Below are 17,617 nucleotides of genomic sequence, written 5' to 3'. Positions count from 1 at the left end.
GACGTGCTTCTGGAGGCACTTACGTGGCAGCTGGGAGACAGAAATGCTGCAAGAAGAGTTACTCAAGAAGTGTCAACATGGACATACAGGTGGGTTAATCACCAAAATACCTACAGGTTGTGCTGACCTCCCTGTCTCTCCCTGGCTTAGTGCTTCTTGGGAAGAAGGTTAGAAACAAATTGCCCTGTTATTTCCTACAATCAAATTGCAGAGCTTTCAGGCCCCACAGACAGCTCTGCTACGTGCCTCAGATGAGCTCCATTTCTGCAATAGCTCCTCCAGAGAGAAAGAATTAGGAGGCTTAACACTTCTGGATGACAGTTGCCTGAGCTGCTGTCAGATAAGAGGCACTTCCAACCAGTGCAGGAGCCAGGATCAAGCCAGGCTGCCTGATTCAGCCATCCCAGAAAAGAAAGCCATGTTTATAAAACCCACATGAAAAGGAATGAATTGCCAGTTGCGCAAAAGTCTTTAAATAAAGCAACACAAACCTTTCATGTGCAGCAGGCAAATGATACATGGTCACTGGAAATAATATAACTGATAGGGAGGCTGCGAGTGGGAAATGGAGAAAATCCATTTTCCAGAAATATGAAAATAGACTTGCTTGATGAAAAAGATTAGCTGGATAAAGCCAAACACTTAAAAAAACCCCAAAACTGTCCTAGAAACTAAACATGCATCAAAGAGAAATGGGAAAAAAAGCCCCAGACTGTAAGATCCAAGGAGCCAAACTCTACTCCTGCTCAGAAAGAAAAAACTGTCAAAAAACCATGCTGTATAAACTTGCCACAAACCCCAGATCTTCAACAGGCATTTATCAAATGAAACACACACCAAATGCAACTCTTCTGCCTAATCCCAAGTCAAACAGCCTTTGAGTTTCAGACCCTCAAGAAGAGATTTCCATATGATCCTCCTCTGTCTCTGTTTATGATTAGCCCTTCTAAATTTCAGCATTTATCTGACAAAACACTGGGGAGGGTTTTCTTTTATCCACAAAGCCCGTGTTTCTGCTTTTCCTTAGCTGCTGCTGCACCAGCACCACCCTGCAGCTGCCTGACTTGGGAGGACAAGACTTCAGCCAAGACCCTTTGTTTGAGTAAAGCCAGGATCTCTTTCCTGATGATGGTAACCCCAAGCCCTTGCATTATGTGCCAACACTGAAGCAAGCCAGCATTCACAGAAGGAGTTATAAATGCTCCCTCGGAGCCAAAATCTCACTTTTGGGGTATGGTAATGCAAATTAAACCTATGTGCCTGGTGGGTCCAGCTGGCAATAGCTGTGTGGCCTGTCAGAGGGGTTTTTGCAGTTTTGGGAGGGAATTTGTGGTGTTGAAACATTTCAATCTGGCCTGGCAGAGCTGTCACACTGAGCCACTGCTGATTCCTGTGAGCAGAAGCGCCAGTTCCATTCCCTGTCCTCCTGCAGCCTGGCCCTCATTACCCACCAATTGATATGTTTCAAATGATATATTCATGAACCCCCTAGTCTGATCACAGCTAATTCACAGACAAAAAGGGAGCACATTTGCTTAATACACTGCTTTTTGCAAACACCCTGATTGTTCCCAGATGCATCTGGTTTTGCCCAGCAGCACTTCAGGCAGGATAGGAAATAATTTCAGCTCCCTAGAGTCACTGGCCAAAGCTGTTTCAAGATGCTCCAGGAGCTCTCTGCATCCCTTTGAGGAAGCTGTATCCAGCCCTCTCCTTCAATCAGACCCAGCTCCTTCTGCTGTTTATTTTTACTACACCAAAGAGGAGTACCCCAAAGATGAACAGCGGGCTGGAGAGTCTCTCCCATGAAGAAAAGAGGAGAGAGCTGGAGTTGTTTATCCCGGAAAAGAGAAGGCTCCAGGGAGACCCCACTTCAGTACCTTAAAGGAATACTTCCAGTACTTAAAGGAGTCTTATTAAAAAGAGGGAGAGTTACTTTTGCCATGGGCAGATAGAGATGGGAAAAGGGGGCACTGTTTTAAACTAAAAAAAAAAGGAGGGATACAGATGAGGTGTTAGGAAGAAATTCTTTACTCAGTTCTAGTGAAAGGTGGCCCTGCCCATGGCAGGGGGAGTGAAGCTAGATGGTCTTTAAGATTCCTTCCAACCCAAACCTTTCTGTAATTCTGTGATTTTATGAAAATACAGCAGCAGGATCCCCAAACCCTTCTCCAGGAAGAGCACCTGATATCACACACACAAGCAATGAAAGGTGATGTAAAGCCAGATCCAGGTTAGGATGTTATTTTGATCTCACCCATGGAGAGAAATCAAATTTACTGATTACTAGTGCTCTTTCCTAAACTCTCATAGGACTGGAAAAGCTTCCAAAAAAGCTTGAAGTTAGTGTAACGGAGGAAATTTCACATGAGAATTTAAGAGACTGACTCCTGAGCAATTCAAACCAATTCAAGTCTAGATCTTGAGGCCCAACAAAGTTGTAGAGGAACCTCTTTCATAATAAAACCCAGCAAACCAGCCCTCTGTTCCAGCCCATGGCAAGACACCCACAGAAAAATACAGCTTTGAAGTGACAGCCAGAAGCTTGGGCTTGGATGAACACTTTATTTACAGCTTCTAGTTCAATTCAGCTACAGGATAAGGTAACTAATAAAAACAACGGTGCTCAGAACTTACAAAACAATTTTTATCTGAAATCTCATGATAAGATACAAACAATATGGGTTAGCTGGTGAGATTTCCCCTAGCAAAGTGCATGTTGCTCCCAGAGGGAGCTCAGTCCACTGGGACAAAGAGCTGCTCATCTTGGTAATCTCAGCCCACTCCTGCTGGTGGCTTTGCCTGTGCTTTATGCTTTATCAGTAGGCAGGCAAAACAAAGTGTTGTGTCCATGTCTGCAAAGAGTATCAATACTGGAGACATACTCAAGTCCAAAGCATCCACTTTCCTCTTCATCTGCTCCACCTAAAAGTGACTTCACCCTGACTAGAAGCTACCTAACAGCATTGTCATGAAGCCAGAAAAGCATCTGAGATGCCTCAGTGGACATTCCTGTACAAATGGGGGCACAGGAGAACTCAGAGATCTCAGTACTGCATGCAACAGAGGTTACTGCTTTTTCTGGGCATGAATTTTTCATCATCACCCTCCCCACTTCCCCCATTCACACATTACTTGAAAACAGCAAAACGATTTGTTGTACTAATAAAATTCAACCATGGGTCACTTGCAAACTAGTTAGTGTGATTTACAGAGCAATTTGCTTCCTATATTGATTACAAGGAATTCCACTGAAGGTGTGATCAAACACTTAGAAAAACATAACATCACGTGACACCATTTCTGCTCCCTTGGAAGTGGACACATCTTCCCACACCAGCCTCCTTGGCTGTCATCTTCCTGTGGTTTTTTAGTGTCATTGATCAAACCCCAAATAAGTAGGCTGGCCAGGGCAGCTCACATAGATTTCCTGCAGTATATTTTAAGCTGTGATTATTAATATACTGAGCAGTGCTTTAGCAGAGCTATTCTCCAATAGTCCATTTTAATTTTTAATTGAACTAAGAAAAATGAGAAAAGGCATTTAGATTAAATAGGAAGCCAAGTGCTGTGTCCTTGTGATGAAGGTGACTAAACTTCCCCCCAGCCAGCTGCAAAGCATCAGAGAACCTGGTGCAGCCTATGCAGAGACCATTGGTATGGTGTTTTGTTTTAATTATTCATCCTGATTTTACTGTTCTCGTTGTACCACTGGCCTGACTCATGGTTATCCAGGCACTCTCTGAACATGCTGTGTGTCAGGGGCAGCTGAGGGATTTCACCTCCTTGATGACTGTGTGCTTAAAAAACATTACCCATTAACAGTTTTGTAATGGCATTTTTAAGCAACTTTCCAGACCGCGAGGCTGAACGTGCTTCCGGCGATTCAAGTCCCCTTCAGCCATCCCCGTTCAGGTTTGCTGGTGCTGGGCAGGATCCTGCCCCCCCTTCCATCTTATCAGCTGTAGCCAGGGCATTTGGGTGCTATGGGAAGTTTCATTTCCTGTTGCTTTGGCTGCCTGTGGCTGCCTGTGGAAGCCTTTGTAAAAGGAAAGACATTCTTCTAATTCTTGCTGTTAACCCATTGGGAATCTCTGAGACAGGAGCCAAAATTGTCAGGAAAGTGTAGGATGCTACAGCTTTCACCAGCCAATCCTTACAAAGCCACCCCCAGACTCATTGTTTCTAGTCTTCCTTCTTTTTTTCAAAAGCAAAACATAAGGCAGATGGAACGTGGACCTATTTTAATACATATCTGTGTTTGACACATGAACCTACAAGAAATCCCTGCCTGTGGCATGACCACCACAGCATCTTCTGCTGCCAACCACATTCCCAGTGTAGGTGGGAGCATGGGCACAATCCCTTCTGGTGTGGAGCCCAGCAATTTAGGATGCCAAGCAGAGAAGCTGGAGGTATTTTAAGCAGATGCAATGCATTTCTAATAGCTAAGCAGTGCCTCAAAAACATAGTTAAGAGATATAATAACAGTGTCAAAAATGACCAGAGGTACTTTTCTATCTCATTGGCAGGGACTGGGACAGCTTTGGCACAGAATAAAGTAAAAATATGTCTTGAATTAGGCCTTCCCACAGATATGCCTTTGCAGAGCCTTCCCAGGCAGCACTACTGCAGCTTCCCTGAGCTCTGCAGGCAATCACAGCATGAAGCTGCTGAGAAAACCAGCCGAAAACCCTTTACTCTCCCCACCCTGGTGAAAACCCACGGCTGTAGCAAGCTATCAAAGGATGAAATGTGCAGTTCCTACCTGAACAAGGAGCTCCAGCTTCCTGTCATCAAGGAGGTGCACCTGGCATCTGCGACCCTCTGTCATCTGCAAGGGAGAAAGGAACGTGTGTCAGAGTGCCTGGAGTCACAGCTTAGCACGTGGCTGCTGGCTTCCCCCAGCACAAGTGGGAGCCTTTCATTCGATGCAGTCCTCTTGGTTTGTGTTTATTTATTTCTTTTTTAAATTAATCCCCCTTCTTTTGGCACCAGGGTAAAGAGAAGTCTGGAAGGAGAAAAACAAAAGCCACCCTGACAGCTGTCATGGAGCGGTGTCTGGTGCCCGCTCGGATGCAGCTGCCAGGAGGGTGTTCCAGTGTGTTCAGTGAGTACAGTGGGTGGTTTGCAGCACAGGGGCCCTGATGTTTTATATGGAAGCCTCCAGCTCTGCAGCTGGCTTGGCTGGCAGAGGAGACATCCAGACAAATCTCTCCAAGCCCCTCAACAGCCCTGATCCAGCCATGGCACAGGTACTGTGGAGCCAGGCTCCTCCCTGGGCCGTGCAGATGCTGCTCCCTGGAGTGGCACCAGGTGTTTGTTTAGCCCTGAATCCTGAAATGGGCTCATCCTATTGGAGTATCCTATTTAAGATGTTCCACAGGAACCACTTGTGACATCACTTTACTGGTCCAAAAATGTTTCCACACCAGCAGTTTATTACAACAGTTAACAAATAATATCAATAAAACTATTATGTGTACAAGGCTTATATGAGATTTCCAAGGTCCATAGATTGGGGTCCTAAAAAATAAATGAGCTGTGGTCTGAGGGAGCTCCTCTAGAGTGCATCAGGCCCTCTCTTGCTTAGAGCACTGTGAGTGAGGAGCAACTTCGCTTTGCAGAGTTACAGATCCCAGCTCAGTCCCACAAAGCCCTTCAGAGACAGGCACAATCCCACTATCTGTTAATGGGATATGGGCAGCCTTAAGCCTCTTTGCCTCTTGGAAATCCCTTTCTCAGCACGACTTAGGCAGCACACAAGCAGCCCCCCAGTGTGGGCTCACCCTACAGCACTCACGCACACGTGGACCCACGTTGGCACAGACCCAGCACAGCCCCCCAGGGACCCACCACCTGCTGCCAAGGCACCTTCCTGTGCTTTGCATAGATCCCTAGCTCAATTTAATAATATTGCTTGCCCTGGTGAGTCCTAAAGTATCACCAGAAGGGAGGAGAGAGTCCACAGGATACTGGCAGCGGGGGTCACAGATTGCTGGAGAATGAATGCTGCAGCATCCTGGGCATTCCTGCCCTCTATCACCTCTTCCCACCAGTGCCAGCTGAGCTGAACCCCTGACACAAAGCTGCCTTGCAGAGAGTGGGAAGTGTGCTTGGGGGGTTAACTGAGGACAGCTCAGCTTCTGCTTCAGCTCTGTGGGTTAAAAATCAGCTGCTCCTGTGGCTGATGGGGCAGGGTGTGCTGGCATCCAGGAGGCAGTGGTGGATGCTATGCTCCACCATCAGCTTTGCCCATTCAAGAATCCAGGCATTGTATGGCCATTGCCACAGATTCTGCAACCTCAGCCATCTCCAGCAGCATCACCCTCATCCTGCTATCTCTCAGCCTCTTCTAGGTGCTTTTGTCCTCCCTCTTGACAGACCTGTCCCACATCCATCTCTCCCTTTCCTGGTACCAGACTGAAGTGAGTCTTACCCAGCCCCTTCCACAAAACAAAGATTCAAGTATTCCAACAATTCTGTTGAATCTTAAGCTGGCCATTGAAGATGCATAGTTTATGATGATAAAACTCCAGCCAAAATGAGCTTTTCTCTTCAACTCACCCACAGTTTACAATTCTGGAAGGCACAATCCCATGTGATTCATGCAGAATTTACCCCTTTTTGTTATTCACATCAACCTGCCTCTGAGTATCCTGCACACCAAATAACATCACCTTCTCTTCTTCCATCAGCACAACTGGAGCTCTGGCATTTCAGCCAAAGCAAAGTCTTGTAAAACAAGGCTTCTCATAAATGTCAACCAGTTACCGCCATGGCAATAAATTGTCTTACGAGAATTTCCTCCAGTAAGAAATGTTATGTGAAATATGGCTTCTCCTAAGGTGTATTACTTGGTGAGCGAGATTTTTCACTATTAAGCAGCTTTCAGCTCAGTTGTAAAACTATGCCAGAGGCTCAAAAAGGGCTTTGCAATGGTTTCTCCTGTTTAGAAGAGTAGCGTGGGTCATGTTCACACAGGCATGGGGAACCTCAAGTTTTCTTCACTGGGTTTCCCCAGCTGTTGGGGAGAATAAATATGATTGCCTGGCAAAAGATTTACAATAGTACAGCCAGAATGAAAACAATCCCCACTACGGGTTGGACAATGCCCTTACCTAGAGATAGGTCCAAAGGTCAAATAGACTGTTCTATCTCACCCCCCACAATGTATGGTTCATCCCACACCTGTAACCCTCCCCTGAAGCATCAGGTATCTGTGACCCCATTGGCCCAAGTCTTGTTCCAGCCCACCTTGAAGCCCCCTGATAAGGAGTCCCTGAGGAGCCAGATGCTCTCTTAGAACTTCCCCTCTCTTGGAACTCCCCTTCTATTGGAACTTCCACCCTCTCCTGGAGCATCCTCTTGACTCCCTCTACCCCCTGTCTCTCCGTCCCCTATTCCCTCAAGCCTTGCCATGTGCTGTGTCTGGCAGCTCCAAGCAAGACCTTTCACCATCCCTAATAAATTCTAAGAGCAGCCTTCAGAGATCTCTTGTCTCCATTCATCCAAACCATCCTGGAGCACAGTATCCCCACACCCAGCAGATAAAACTCTGGGTGCCTGAGCTGTGCTTTGGCATCTCCCTCATCCTTTTACTGTAACATAACCACTCCATCTCAAAGATGGGGAATATGCACTGATATTCCAGCTTTAATATGAGTTTACCCAAGGCAAGAGATAAAGCAGTGAGTTCACTGTGGCGATGGCAGGGATGGAACACAGTCCTGCTTTCGTGTGTTATGCTCCATTGGCTATAACAAAGTTGAAACATGAATAAAAGAAGGTGAAAGGGGGAAGAGGGAACAGTTTCTGAGATGTCTGACTTTGTGCTGTGCTGTTCCAGCAGTGTTTGCTTCCCATGCAGAGCCTCTTTAGCTCTCCATGCTTTTCCAGCCGGGAGTTTCATAACCCTTCAGTGCTTTCACTGCTAAAAGAAATCCCAAATGCAAACAGCTGGGAACATGAATAAATATCTGAATAAAGCAAAGCTCTGAAATGCAGCACATGATGGTTGACTAATTGAAAGGCCTTTCATGAACATCCCTTGAAGCTCAGCAGGTCCACAGGTTGGAGATCTGCTACAGCATTTCTTTCCTCCAGCCATGGGCCTTTTCATTTGCCTTAGAAATGAGCAATGCTTTCCAAAAGAAAAGAAAAGAAGGTAGAAACAGGCTTCCTACTTGATATAAGCTAAAATATGATGGTCCTGCCTTCCCCCCTTTCTGCTTTATCATTCCACCAGGTGTCTGAAGCTCACATGATGTGCTTCTTTGCATTGTTGGATCAATACAAACTCTGCCAGCTCGTCAGAGCAAGAAACGGGAGCATTTCAAAGCACAGCGAGAAGGTCCTGATTTAGCACAGTCTGCCTGGGTAAAAGATGCTGCCTCTGACACTGTGCAAATTGGCTGCTCTGCACTGTCTGCTGCACTGCTGTGCATGGGGCGTTGCTGGCTCCTGCAAAACCAGTCAGGGAATGCTCTCTGCTTCCCTGTGCAACCAGAGAAGGGAAATCAACACCAAAGCCCTATGGATGGGAGCAGGAGGTCACCAAAATGTGCTGAGAGTAGCAGAGTTTGGATGCAGGGTGGGAGGGAGACCACAGGACTGAATTGAGGTTCTCCTTTCCCAAGGTTCTTACCCAAAGAAGGATGGGGAGAAGTAAGCTAAGGGGAATTTGAACTAAGAGGCACCAAGGCATAGCTTTTCCTTCACCTTGATAAAGCAAAATCCCAGCAAAGGGATGAGAAACAATGGTTGAGCAGACTTCCTGACTGAAGAGCAGGACACTGGATGTGACAGGGGGAGTTCAATCCTGATCAAGTCCTGGTTTTCACAGTGAGCTCAGTGAGATTTCCTGTACCAACACAGTCCTCCACTCTCCTTCTGGAGGGCAAGATCCCTCTTCCCTAACTCCAGAAATTGAAAAGCCAAGTTCAGCCTAACAGTTGAGATGCCCTTGATGCTCAAAGCAGAGAGAACACTCAAACATTTCAAGTGAGGTGAGACAGTTCCTAGTTGAGTTCCATGGCTATCCCTGCTGCTCACTCAGCTGCAGCTCTGCCCGGATGCTGTATCCACACCAATCCCTCAGATTTCCAAAGCTTCTCAAGACATGTGAAGAGGTGGGACTGTGTTACACACTCCTGAGTGCTAACAGCTCACCCATATGGCAGTGAGCTGCACGCACTGGGTGTGAATATGGGCCATGTGCATCTCATGGACCAGACTTAACACGAGCTCAGATGGAAATTTTGCGCCAAAATGCAGAACACATTTTTTCCCCGCCCAAAACAGCTCAGTAACTCACTTTTTTTTTCTGAAAATCTGCCACTTCTTTTAGTGCCTGCACATGCATGCACATGACCCCACCAAAAGCTTGAAGAAATGCACATGAGCGCTTTCAAAAAACTCTGTCATTTATATATATGAGTGTGTAAGGACTAGGGATAATATATCTTCAATACCCAAACACACACTGCTTTTAAGGCACATGAAGACCTGAAGCAATGTGTTTGTGTGGCTGAGGAGCTGGAGTAGTCTTCAGGAGGGCTGATTGTACACAGGGCATGCATTCTTTCTCTGCTCCTTGCCTTCTCCACCTTGAGGACTGCATAACTGACCTTTGCAAAACATTTTAAGGTCCATCAGTGACAGCAAGTCCTTACATACACGTTTGTTTACTCTAATACAGAGACACTACAGAAAGGAAATATGTCTTGTGGTTACTCATGGGATCTTCTGAGTTGCAGCTTTTTTTCTCAGGGAAAGGACATTTTAGTTACCTTTATCACAAGACTTTAAATCTCCTTTGGAGGCTTCTACCCAAATATTTACACAACGGGTTTCCTAGGGAAGGCAGGCTGGCGGTTGTTTTGCTTTGTGCCATGAAGCACTCTGATGATTGCCCTCCTCTCTATTCATCTTCACTGTAACTCAAACATTGTCTCGGAGAATCCTATAAACTGTCTGTGACACAGCCCCAAAACCTACATAACGCTCAGCTAATCCCTGTACACGCAACACTCTGTCACTAAATTATCACTAAATTATCACAACTGCCCACAGAACTGCTCCATCCAACACAAACAGCCGAGGCGATGGGAGGAAACTGCTCCAAAGAGAACCTTTCCCTTTCAAAATGAAAAACACCCTCCTGGTGAAAGTGCTGTCACACTAAATAACTCAAAAGCACCAAATGCAAATGCTATTTACAATGTCAGTTCTATAAATATCCGTGGCACGTTTCATTAGCCGGTGACTGCAGGAATAAAGAAGAATACAGCATTTTCTTCCTTGAATCACATCAGAAATTATAATTGGAGGCAGAATCTTTCCTAAACGCTCACTGCCTGTACGGGAGGCAATTACTGTGCTGAATCCACAAAAATCTGTGTCACTCTGTCCACTGTTTGGACAGAGCTGCTGAAAGGAGATAGGGAGAGATGACAGCCCACTGATTACAGTAAACTCTTAGATTAAACATCCTGCTCCCACTTGACCACTTCTTACTGACTTCTCATCCTGGCAACTCCTAAGCTTGTTGAGAGAGAGAGGGAGGAAAACCAGTGTGTTTTTGACATCTGCACAGCTCTGTGCATGTGGCAGCACTTCACTTTGCTGAACTGGGGCCAGTCTGGCAAGCAGCTGCCTGTCACACTGACCAGCACTGCCTCTTCACGTGCCTGCGTCCATCTGCTGTCTCCTGTCCTACACTCACACTTCAAGACCTTGGAGGAATGGAGTATCTTTATTTTTATGCCATGTGTTTGCAGAACATCCTCCCCATTGCTGGTCTGCATCTGCACCTAATAAATGTTACTGATGGCTGCGATGAGGATGGCTGTGAGACAGTGTGCAAAGAGCTGAGCCACGGGGCTGAGCCTTGATGGGGACCTGGGAGAGGGGACATGAGGAGGAGCACTGGCTGGGCTCTGCCCCTGGGGGGTCTCGCTTGTTTTTGCAGTCATAGAATCACAGAACCATTAAGGTTGGAATGACTTCCAATACACCAAGCCCAGCCTTCAATCAAACAGCATCATAACCACTAAACCATATAGTGAAGTGACACACCTACTCCTTTTTCAAACTCTTCTGGGGGTGGTGTCTCCACTTCCCTGGAAAGCCTGTTCCAATGCTTAAATCTGGTCCTTTAGGGTCCTCAATGGGAAAGATACCTAATGAGCAGGAGGAAGATAACTGCTGCTGCAAATCTGGTTCACCTGTCCCAGCCGTGGGACTTGCCCACTGCCCTGCACTGGTGAGCACATCACCATGGTCTGAAGCACTGCTTATGCCAGCTCCTGGTCCAAGCCCAAATCCCTCACACATACTCACTTCTCAGCTCTTCCTTTTCACTAAAATGGGCAATATCTGAGGCACCCATGCCTCAGTGGCTTGAAGCTCTGAGGATGTGAGACAGTCAGGAGAAACTGTTGTTTCTCCATACAGTCCTCATTTTCACTATTTATTTCCACAAGTCTTTCTTAGATAAATGATGAATAGTAGTTTGTGTTATTGTTTTTTTCAAGAGGCAGAAAAATTATTTTAATTTGACCCATTACTCCTGGCTTGTGAGCAGAGGTCCATGTAGTCTGTCCTGCCTGCCAAGGTCAGCAATGCAGTTCAGAACATGAGCTGAGCTTTCTGAAATAAGCAGTACAGAATCACAGAATGGTTTGGGTTGGAGGGGACCTTAAAGACCATCTAGTTCTAACCCTTGTGCCACAGGAAGGAATGCCACCCACTAGATCAGGTTGCTCAGAGCCCCATCTGACCTGGCCTTGAACACTTCCAAGAATTGGGTATGAAGAAATAGGAACCCACTAGACACTTTTGTGTGCCCATTAGACACTTTTTCATTAAAATTTGTTCATGCAATTATTTCTTATGGGAAAGGATATTTGTTACTCTGGAGCAGGAGAGGTTAGCTGTAAGCCAGTTGTTTTTTTCCCCTGAGAAGGGTATTCCAACTCTATTCTCAAGCATTTGTCACCTTCTAGCATTACTTTAGTAAGAAAACCAAGATGTTGCATATTCAAATAAACTGAAACAACCTTTTAAGTATTCCATTTCAAGGGAACTTGGTGGCAAGTGGAGCTTTGAAGCTGAGAAGGAAGGCAACAGAAATATGCTGTAGAAATGGACGATGGTGATATGAAGAGAAGTAGCCAATGGCTGATGCATAACCAGACTTCACGTTCTAAAGCAGTGTGGATTTCCCTGTCACAGAAGTGCTCTGAGGCTCTGAAATGCACGCACAGTCCATAGCTGGATTGACTGGCCAGAAAACAGAAGCTGATAATGATGCAGCACCTCCCACAGGTTTGATAGCACCAGAGGAATGTATCGTGTGAGAGACCTTTGGCTTTCCCCACGAGCTTCTTTATCTCACTCCTTGAAAAATTAATGTCCTTTCCAATGGATTCGTGAATGGAGGCAAAATTGTCAAAACCATGGTTACAGATACAGCTCTTAAAATCCTCTCCCATCCCGCATGAAGGGAGTGCTGCTTGGCATTACCCATTGCATGGGGGATCTGCACAGGGACGTGTTTCAGAGGGGTTGCATCAAGTGATGCAACGATTTCTGCAAGTGCTCATTTGTCAGGAGAGAGGGGAACAACTTCAGCTGTTGGAAAGCAAGAGTCCTCCTGGAGAAGGGAGGTGGGACAGTGTCACCCTGTCGGAAGCACCGCTCGAACGGATGGCGCGACCCAGCCATTGTGTGGATGCCAACACAGAGCGATGGGACAGAAATTAAGGCAAGCTGCAGGCTGAGTGACCTGGTGACTTCCCTGTTTTGTCTTAGGAGCTGACAAAAGAATTCCTGGCCTGCCCAGGGACTCCTTGCTTCCTCCACACAGTGCCTCCCAGCCTTGCTTGGGCTCGGCATCACCCAGAGACATCTGCACAGGTTATTTTTCATGCTCCTCCTAAACAGCACTCAGCAAAAATGCTCTGATTCAGCAAAGCCCATAGCTGTGTCCATAAATCCCCTTTATTTCAGTGTGACATAAGCAAGTGTTTAAGTGGCTTACTGTATCAGGGCTGAAATGAAAAACCGTCTCCTACGGTCCTTAAGTCCATTTACAACATCAAGCAATAACTCTCAGGTGAACTTTAAAGCCGGGAATGCCGCGTCTTAACCTCAAAACACTTGGTGCTTGAGCCATGTAGTCAGAATGAAATCTAATTTCAACACCACGTTTTAAACTGAGCAGGGCATTACCCAGCAGATGCCTAAATTACTGCTCTGAGCGTGGCCAGCCCCGACGGCCTGATTTCAGTTATATCCTGAGATAAGAAAGTCTTTTCCTGGACAGACCGGCTTCCTCACTAGAATGGAGGCTGTGCTGGTTTAGGTCACGTATTGTTTTCTTTCTTGAAAATAATACAGATCTAAATCTGTTCAAATACAAAAGGAAGCAGAAATTCTTGCACCCTCCCTGCCCTCTGATGTTGAGGCAGGAGGAGAGGGCATTCCCAATGCAGACTTTTTATTATGTTTGACTCCTTCACCCCTGTAACTCTTTCCCTTCCCTTTCTTGGCCAAGGAAATAAACCATTTGCCAGTATAAAAATATACCAGCTTCCAAGAATTATCCCCATTATTTACAAGGCAGGAGTGGGGAGTGTAGGAGTTTTGATATGGTTGGTCAGAGCATCCTCTGAGCTCTGGAGCTGAGGCTGACCACAGGAAGGTTACAAAATCTTCAGTTTTATTTATTATTTTTAGTCTAGAGTATTCAATAGTCACAGATGTCTTAAACCTTACAGATTTGAAACACCTTTTGCACACAGCAGAAGTGTATTTTGATAAACCTTGACTCAGCTGGTCAGTTGTGTAGGTGGTTCAACATGGTCACCTGCTTCAGAGCCAGCATTTTTAGGTCAAGAACATGCCAGAGCTGTTAAAACTTTGCCTCTAGTTGGGATCTTGTAGCTGTCTCCTCCATTTTTACTTGGGAAGCCCATGTTGCTCCTTCCTACAGCCTTCTGCACGTGCAGCAAGCTGGCTGCACCCAGCAATGGGTAAGGAAATAAATAATAAATTATAGTGCAAAAGAGGCAGCCCAGCTGCTCCTCCTCCCACCAGCTTGGGGCTCTTCCCTGCTGGCAGCACTGTCAGGCAGATGAATTTTGAATGAGTCAGGGGATGGGGCTTCCATCCTCTTCTAACAGACTTCCTTGCACAGCCTCATCAACCTGGTAGATCAGCTCCTGCCTGGAGTCAACACCAAGCCTGGTGAGAAAGGAAGAGCTGTTCAGAATTCCATCACTTCTTACAGAGCAGATGATGAGCTGTTCACATTTAGGGCATCTTTAGGTCTGGTGAAACCATTTGATCCATATAAAATCACTGTAGCCAAAGGGTTTGGGAAGTGGAAGGGCAAGGGCAGCCCACAGCCTCATCCCCCCTTACAGGTCTTGGGACTATTCATCCAGATTATGCTAATCATCTGCATGCCAGAGGAATGCCCAAAGACTGAAAAACTGCCACCATCACAAGAAAAAAACATTACAAAGATAGTCACCCTCATACCTTGTTAATAAGAAAACAGGTAGACAATCTTCCTTGCTGCCAACTTCCCAGTTAGCATCCAAAATAACTTGCCCTGTACATAAACTTCTCCTGGTCCAACTTAGCTCAGCCAAACTCCGTGAACATCTTTATTTGGTGATCTTTTCTTTTCTTATTTCCCCCAGGGTGAACTTATTTTCTGGATAATAATCCCTCTATGGTAAGTTCTGCAGTTTCATCCCATGTTTGCACATTGCATGCTGTGATCCATCATTTGGGTTGCCAGTCCCTAATGCAGCCTGAAGAAATAAATATCAACAGTAGAGCTAAAATGGGAGGCCCAGAGGGAAAGAGGATAAAGGATCTCTGGTGTCTTTCCACAAGGACAAGCAGAGTGGTCCTGGGACAGGTTCATCAACTTCTGAGCATAGCTGTGCTTCAAGAAAACCAAGATATGCCTCAGAAGGGTCTTGCTTCCCCTGGAAGAGCTCTGTATTCACTCTGGTTGCTATGCACAAAGGACACAAAGGGAAGATTATCTAAATTACCTGTGAGGGAAATCCTGCACCAATGAGGGAATTGAAACCTTTTTTAAGTCACATCACCTTCTTTTTGGGGACTCCTGGTCTCCTTCTAGTTCATTCCCTATATATTCTGCAGCAAGCACTGTGAGTCATCATAGGATAATGACCATGTGGCAATAAAGTACATGGCAATAGATGATGATTATCATTATTATTATTTTTCCCAAAGATGTTATCATGTCTGTTAATCTCTCCTACACCTGATGTGTTAAATTCCTTGTAAACACACATAAAATTTTAATTTTTTTATACAGTTTCACACTTGAAATGTGGGATACTTTCAGCAAAATGTTCCAGATACCACTTGTTTGTGCATGCAGACAGGGTGTAATTACATGAGAGCATCCAAATCTTCTGGGAACACATTCACAGGAGGTTTCGTTTAGTTATAGAAGAAAGCAGGACTATTTATTTGATATTGAAACTAATGTGATTTGCCAGAGGGAAAAAAAATCAATGTGGGTTCATAGGAAGATGACCAAAGTGACCCAAGGCAGTGGAAGTGATAGTATGTGTGAAATATTTTTAAAGGACAAATTAAGATTTATGGCTTGAAGTGTCCTTTTAATGCTCATTGAGTGTTTTGTGCCTACTGTATCACCAGTCCTTGGGAGGTGTGAGTGCTGCTGGCCTGATCAATAGAGCCAAGGCATTGGGCAGTGAATCACTCAGGTACTGTAACAGAGCAGGTCAATGGAGAGCACTGAGCAGCGTTATATGTAGCACATAATAGAAAACACACTTACAAAAGTCATTCCAGATGTGAAAGGAAAAAAAAAAAAAGCAAAATGCTAATCTGTGTACAGAACTGTTGTTTTTGGGCTTTTTTTCCCCCTTCTTGTTTTGAATAACACTCCAAGAGCTGATATGCTTCCAGTGGGAAAATATGTCACCGGGCTGTTTCCAGCCACTGCTAATCAGCAGGTTTGACACACACTTGATGGTGAGAGGCAGGGCTGTGGCTGTGCCCAGGCTGGGCAGCTGCCAGTGGTTCTGCCTGAGCAGCAGCAGCTGACAGGGTCAGTGCAGGGTGGGCATCATCCCCCAGAGCTTGTTTCCCAGGCAGGACGGGGTGAGATGCAGAGCACATTCAGATGACAAGCAGCTGACTCATCCTCAGGGATGCAGGTGTTTTCAGAAACCAGTCCTGCTTGCAGAAGTCTGGTTTGGTGCTCTCTGCTCCCACTCTGCTCCCAAGTGCATCCATTGCTGAGTGGGGCAGAGCTGGGGCTGCAGGGCTGGGACAGCCCTTGGGCTCTGTCTGCACATCCTAAATTAGGGGTATGAAGGGGTCCAACCTGCTTTCTCCAGTCATGACAGCTCCTGATACTGAGCACTTGTGTTTTTGGTGAGGACCAGAGCTCAGACTAGCCCTGCTTCAGGGCTCAAGCAGGGAAAACTTTCAGGACACAGCCTGTGCTTTTATACCCCCATTCACAGCCACTGATGCCAGGATATTGCATCACCTGTATTGAGAATTCTTTGGCTATTGGTGCAGCAAGACCAGATCATCTCTGCATCAGGGCATCTCATGACATACTAAATACGGCCAGTCTGTAACCTCTGCATAGGAGAGACCTAAAATAAACACTTCAACACAAAGCTGTTTTTTACCATATGCCTTTGCGTTTTAGGAGCTGGGAAAGGATGTTCCTTTCTGGAGCTCAGCAGCTCTTTAGTACTATGAAGAATCAATGCAGAAGAGTTAAGGATGGGAAGAGGGAACAGCCTGATGCAATGTCTGCAAACTCAGCAGCTGGATCTGATATTCCTGAGCCCTAAGCTTCCAGGATTCAATAGATTCAATATCCATTTTGCCATATACACAATCAGCTGTGCCTGTGAGAGGGGACTGACAAAGTGAGGACACAGCCCAGCACTGTTGGATTTGCAGATTTCCCTCAGAACTGCCATCAGCACTCCCAGAGCATTTCAGAAGGCAGATTCCATGGTGCAACACAGGCAAAGCAGACTCGGTGCTTCCCAGCAGTTCTCCCTGGTCTTGGTGAGGAACAAGTCTCTTTTCCCAATTCCCACCACCTCCTGCAGCACAAGCCCAGGTGACACCTTCATTGACTGCCCAACCACCCCAACAGGGATGCAAAGCATCCCAGGGAGCTCAGGCCACTTCAGATATAACTTTTTTCTCTTTTGGATTTTGCAGTTCAGAATTGCAGAAGACGGTGGAAGTCACCTCCCAGATTTAGTTTCCAGCACACTTCCACACTGGGGGAGGATGTGTGTGTGCACAAAGGAAGCACTGTGTTTGATTACACATCCCCTAAATCATCCCTCCCCTTGCGTGCCCCATTGCACCAGGAAATGAGTGTGTGAGCACACACGTGGCAGCCACGTGTTGGGATGATGGGTGTCTTCACAAAACCCTGGGTTGGGGTAGCCAGCACAGCCATTCCCCATGCACAGCAAGGACAAAATCATGTTTAAATGTGGAAAAAGCTCAAACCACACTCCCCTCCCCAGGACAGGTGCCACGTTTCAGCTGC

General features: G+C 46.0%; 1 protein-coding gene across 9 annotated transcripts in view; it reads right to left on the bottom strand.

Moving 5' to 3' along the window:
- Nucleotides 1-17,617, bottom strand: part of FRMD4A (FERM domain containing 4A) — a 356,772-nt gene that overhangs the window by 122,217 nt on the left and 216,938 nt on the right. For all 9 annotated transcript variants that reach the window (XM_021531010.2, XM_077783672.1, XM_021531005.2 and 6 more), the window contains one exon: nucleotides 4,769-4,834. In XM_021531010.2, coding sequence (XP_021386685.1) covers nucleotides 4,769-4,834 — 66 coding nt within the window. The remainder of the gene's footprint in view (nucleotides 1-4,768; nucleotides 4,835-17,617) is intronic.

This window comes from Lonchura striata, chromosome 5 (genome assembly GCF_046129695.1).
Source record: "Lonchura striata isolate bLonStr1 chromosome 5, bLonStr1.mat, whole genome shotgun sequence".
Classification (NCBI taxonomy): Eukaryota; Metazoa; Chordata; class Aves; order Passeriformes; family Estrildidae; genus Lonchura; species Lonchura striata.
The sequence above is the reverse complement of the archived record's forward strand: the minus strand, read 5'-3'. Positions and strand labels throughout refer to the sequence as shown.